Source organism: Centruroides sculpturatus, unplaced genomic scaffold (genome assembly GCF_000671375.1).
Source record: "Centruroides sculpturatus isolate CEXI.00-Female unplaced genomic scaffold, Cexi_2.0 scaffold2342, whole genome shotgun sequence".
Classification (NCBI taxonomy): domain Eukaryota; kingdom Metazoa; phylum Arthropoda; class Arachnida; order Scorpiones; family Buthidae; genus Centruroides; species Centruroides sculpturatus.
Genome location: NW_019386426.1, coordinates 36,074 through 41,650, shown reverse-complemented (window position 1 = coordinate 41,650; position 5,577 = coordinate 36,074). Strand labels below are relative to the sequence as shown.

General features: G+C 42.7%; 1 protein-coding gene across 1 annotated transcript; it reads left to right on the top strand.

The window, feature by feature from the left end:
* Window positions 1-2,765: 2,765 nt before the first annotated feature.
* LOC111614925 lies at window positions 2,766-4,801 on the top strand. The gene has a single exon (XM_023356298.1). The coding sequence runs from the start codon at window positions 2,771-2,773 to the stop codon at window positions 4,409-4,411; it is 1,641 nt and encodes a 546-aa protein (XP_023212066.1). The 5' UTR covers window positions 2,766-2,770; the 3' UTR covers window positions 4,412-4,801.
* The last annotated feature ends 776 nt before the right edge of the window (window positions 4,802-5,577 follow it).

The window sequence follows — 5,577 nt, the reverse complement described above, 5'->3', positions numbered from 1 at the left end:
CGAAATCAGCCCCTACCTGTGGAACGTCCTTTACAATAGTCTGCTCGACCTTCCATCTTCACAAAACATGATTTATAGGCCTCTTATCCAAGGGTATGCAGATGATACCGCTTTGATCATGAGTCACTGTAACCATGAGGTCCTACAGGAAAGGATAAACAATGTCCTCACGGACATTTACAACTGGAGTATCAACATGAAATTAAGCATTAACTACACCAAGTGTAATGTAATTCTATTCTCTAAGGGTAACCCGCTCAAAAAAGGCCCGAGCATCAAGATTAACAACACCAAAATTAAAAACACTACAACTGTACTGTACCTTGGCGTCTTACTAGACTATAGGCTTAATTGGACAGAGCACGCCCATTACATCTATAAGAAGGCTACGAAGACCACGCATGCCCTTAAGTCTATATGTAGGAATAAGTGGGGTTATGGTCCCCTCACTAGTAGGATTCTTTACAACTCAGCAATTGAACCGATCATCCTCTATGGTGCAGAAATCTGGGGTACTTCAGCTACAAGAGTTCACGTTAAAAGAAAGCTCTTGTCCATACAGAGACTGTCGGCTATTTCCACGGCAAAAGCCTATAAGACTGCGCCTACAGAAGCCCTATTGGTCCTCTCCAACCTTCTGCCCATCGACTTAAAAGTCAGAGAGAAATTCATCAAGTACAATTTATACAAACTGGCCCGCAACGAAATCTCAAAGACTCAGTTCACTAATTGCATATCGCAAGACAGCAATGCAAAGGATATCAGGGATATTGCGGAACTGATCAGTAATAACGGGATAGACAAGGACTACAACCATCGTCCCATCCATCCAAGTACCTACATCCAAGTCGACTTTGACGCCAATATTGATTCCAATCAGGCTATCAATATTTTCACGGACGGCTCTAAGGTCAACGGTGAGGTGGGCTGTGCCTTTGTCGCATACTACAACCATCAGTGCTTATACCAGTCAAGGAGAATTCTACATGGTTTGTGTACAAATAATCAAGCAGAGTCCATGGCAATTCACCAGGCTCTCTTATGGATTCTTGAAAACAAGCACCATATGCAGACTAATAACTACTGTATACATAGCGACAGCAGGGTTGCACTCCAACAGATTATGAAATTCAACAACTCACTCCCTATTGTCAACAACTGCATCGATGCTATCCTCACCCTCAATTACAACAATGTCACGGTCTCGCTACACTGGGTGAAAGGACACTCGGGGATCCCAGGTAACGAGCGGGCAGACCTTCTCGCTCGCTCGGCCCCTGGGACTAACTCCACCATCTGTTACAGGCGCATCAGTACTACCTATATCCAGAACAAGCTGCACAATATAATAAGGAGTTCCTGGCAACTACGATGGAATAAGAGTGATACTGGCCGGCTCACATACGGCTTCTTCCCAAGTATTCCTGACAAGTGTATGAAGCCCCACCACAGTACCACCTACCAGCTTACCCAGCTTGTAACTGGACATGGCAACTTGAAAACCTACCTTAGAAGGTTTCTTGGCAAGACCGACGGCCTTTGTGGATGCGGCCTTAATGAAGAGGAGGACTCTCAACATATCATTTATCACTGCCCTCTCTACACTAATCAAAGGAAAAAACTAATTGATACAGTCATCAACAGTGGTATTAACTGGCCTTGCGCCCTTAGTGACTTTACAAGGGACAAAAACATTTTTAAGGCCTTTAAAACCTTTGCTAAGGACATCAAGCTTTTGGACTAGGTGTTCAGCCTTTTGCGGGTTCTATGTTGTCTCCTAGCCACCTGCCCATCTGTGTGTCTCTCTGGTATTCATGATGTCAACCGTTCGTCTCTCCGTCTGTAATGTATTAGTATTAAGTAGAATTTCGGTGTACCAATGTCGCGCTGCTCCATTCCCCTTAACTGTGTTGGGAATTATGTGCCGTATTATTTTCTTGTTTTATTCTAGTATATCAATTCTTCGGTACTTACTCATACATATATTTGTCGCGTCCCTACATTTTCCACTATGTAAATTGCTTACTTTGTATTCCGTTATGTTTTTGCCTACGTATCAAATATTAGTTTTCAATTTTTATTGTATCTAACCAAGCATTCACATGTCGTGCCTCTTCACCATGTATATAGTATAATTTTGTATTTCTCAGTGTAGTAGTTTATGTATCTTGTATTAGTTTTCTTTATAAATAAAGGCGATGCAAGACGCCCATGGGTCCCATGGGCCTAGGTTGCTCCACTTCCGTCTCTCCTATCCCACTTTCCTTCCCCTTCATCTCACTCCTCTTACACCCACCTATTCATCTTCTCCGTTTCTAGTCTACCAGGCTATACCTCTGAGTCAAGCCTTGGGTCTTTCACTACGTGTCTATAGCAAGGGAGAGGGCGTCTAGTCGTTAAAGTGAAAGGCTGTGGGAAGATCAGGCTCCTGTTAAACTTGTGATATCTCGAAAAATTTTGGGTGGACAGTGGAAATCTATATATCGTCGGATTCGTATTAACAGCAGGAATCGTTTGGTGTTATTTTCGGACCTCTGAGGTCATTATTTTTGGAGTTACGACCTTTCGAAGAAGTGAAAACTTTAAGATCGATTTTCCGGATTGTGCCGACCGATCAACCGGATTTGGCGACGGATTCCGAAAGAGGACCAATATGTGAGTACTGTGTACAAATTTTGTGACTTTGGCCCCATTANATACTTACTTAAAGCAGATCTACGAATGGAGCAGTGAAAATAAGCTACCCATTAACTACAATAAAACAACAGGAATGGTGTGCACGAGAAGGAACAAGCGCAACAGATTGCAACGACCGCCGAGAATTTTCATCAACGGTAACAGAATCAAAATCGAACAGGAATTAAATTACCTAGGTATATGGTTCGATGATAAACTCAATTGGCATACCCACGTCCGAAACATATGCAGACAAATGGAGCAAAAGACAAACTTGATGAAATGGATCACTGTGAAAATGTGGGGACTTGATTATGCCAACACGAAGCTTATATACTCGGCGGCCATCGAACCAGCACTGTTGTATGCGGTCATGGTATGGAAAGAAGCCCTGGAAAACGTGCATATGAGAAGGAAATTAACATCGATCCAGAGGAAATTCTTGATTAAAATAAATAAGGCATACAACACCGCCCCCACAAATGCACTCCAGATCATGGCCAACACCTTACCGATCCATCTCAAAGCTAAATACATCATATGGAACTGGTACTTAACAGCAGAAGGCGCACATCGCGGATACGACATTCCCGGAAACGACGAGATCTACCATGAACTAAAAAACAACTGTAAAATCATCGATATCACAAGACCCAACTTCCGTATTGACAGGAAGCTAAAAAAAGACGAATTCAGCGAACACCCGGCCGGCAACATCAATTACACAATCCACTGGGATAACGACAACAATAAAGAAATAAGATCTAAATGGAAAATCTATACAGACGGCTGTAAAAATGACAACGGCACCGGTGCGGGACTCATCGTTAAGAATAATAATGATAGGACTACTTATCAGCATTATTACAACATGGCCACACAGTGTACGAATTCGCAGGCAGAGATGTTCGCACTCTTGAAGGCAATTCAGCACATCCAAAACAATATCGACATCTTCAAGGGCAGCATCTCTATCCTGACAGACAGCAAAGCCGCCCTGCATAATCTAAACGAATTGACTCACCCTACCGCCTTAGCAAAAAGACTATATGATGCCGCTAACACCCTCGGAACAGTAAGAAAGCTATCTTTCGGGTGGATTCGCGGTCACAGTGGTGTCAAAGGTAATGAAATCGCCGACAAACTGGCCAAGTTAGGAGCTAGTAGCAACATCTCTCCTTCTTTTACGGACACCCCTCAGGTGTGCGTCAAAAACTACATCATGTCCATCATCGATAGGATCTGGCAACACGAATGGGAAACGGCGGAAACAGGGAGAAACTGCTTCCTGTTTATTCCTTCCATTCAAACCAGAAAGAAAGCTAAACACTACGTCCCAAACAGCCTTACCACGCAAGTACTACTGGGACACGGAAATTTTCCGGCCTATCTTCATAGGTTTAAACTCAGTGAAAATAATAAATGTGACTGTTCCGACGACGAAATCGGCGATGCTGCGCACTTTGCTTTTATTTGCACCAAACACGATAACCACCGTACGAAACTTATTCACGAGTACCTCACCAACAACCCAAGATGGCCCCCAACTGAGCACAAAATATTCGAGAATAAGACTCTATGGAGAACTTTCGAAGAATTCATCTACAACACTGGTGCCCTCGTAGTAAATAACTCAGAACATCAACGATACAACACAGATGACACACCAGAAGACGAGATTAACCTACAAGAAGAGAGCATGGACGATAACTCCGACGAGGAGGAGTCGTTGTAGCTCACCTCCACCAACTGGACTCCAACCAAATACTAATTGTCGCGAAATATTATATGTGATTCTTCCCTAGGAGTAATTATAATGTTTTCATATATTAGGTCAAAGCGACCATATGCTTGTATTGTAAATATTGTATATAATATGAAATTTTGTACTCCCTATTCTATTTGTTTATCGCCATTTTATCTCTGTATTAATTTTATGTATTTTTATGTAATTGTATGTTTTTATTATTACAATAAATGCCGATGCAAGCGCTCTCTGGTCCCATGCCTTCTCTTCACACTTTACTTACCTACTTTTTCACACTTCAAATCTCAAGCTGTCTCTTCTTTCCGTTTCTGACAGGGCATAAGTCTGAATCATTCAGACAGCCCTCTTAAAACTTTAGTAACATGTCTATAGCAAAGGAGAGGGCGTCGAGTCGCGACTGTGGTAGGTAGTGTGTACATCGGCTCTGTCTTTCGATCGACGCATCGAAGTTTCTGTGCTTCAATCGTTGGATTATTATATACCATTCGACTCGTCACAGCTTCAGCTATCGTTTGGCGTCAAGATTATCAAGATCCGTCCAGCCGTTTAGGATCTACAGGACTTTGAACTTTTCGGGTTTTGTACAGCTTTCCTCGGCCCGCTTTTGCCGGTAAGTGGTAAAGTTGTATATCATCGGATAGCGGCTTTTACGCTGTTTTTAACGGTGTTATCATTTTTATTCTGTGTCGATCCGTTTTCATTTAAACGCGACCATAATGTTTTACTTTTCGGACCGCCGTGCGGGCTTTGCGGGCCGCCGGTAACGTTCACCGCTGGGTATTTCTATCCTCGGTTTGACCTCTATCTACTGTGTAAAAATCTTCCCGCTATTCGTGATAGTTTAGTTATTATAACGATTCTTAGTTTTATACCATACAAAGGGGTGAAAAGGTCATTGACCTCGCCACGTGGTCCGGTCCTATCCCCTACCTGACCCTAATTCGGTGCTTCGCTGGCCGTTTTGGGGGTTTCGCTGGGGATTTCTTTAAGTGTATTATATCAAACAACTCAGAAAAATAAGCTGATCTCTTCTGGACAAATTTTTGTCACTCGGACACTATGACTACTGATATGGAGTGCAACGATACCAATAATAGCTTCGCTGAGGAGGACTTACTAAATACGGTTAATCT

Excerpts from the sequence above, each read along its gene's own strand:
- LOC111614925 (XM_023356298.1), top strand. The coding sequence starts at position 2,771 with ATGGTGTGCACGAGAAGGAACAAGCGCAACAGATTGCAACGACCGCCG.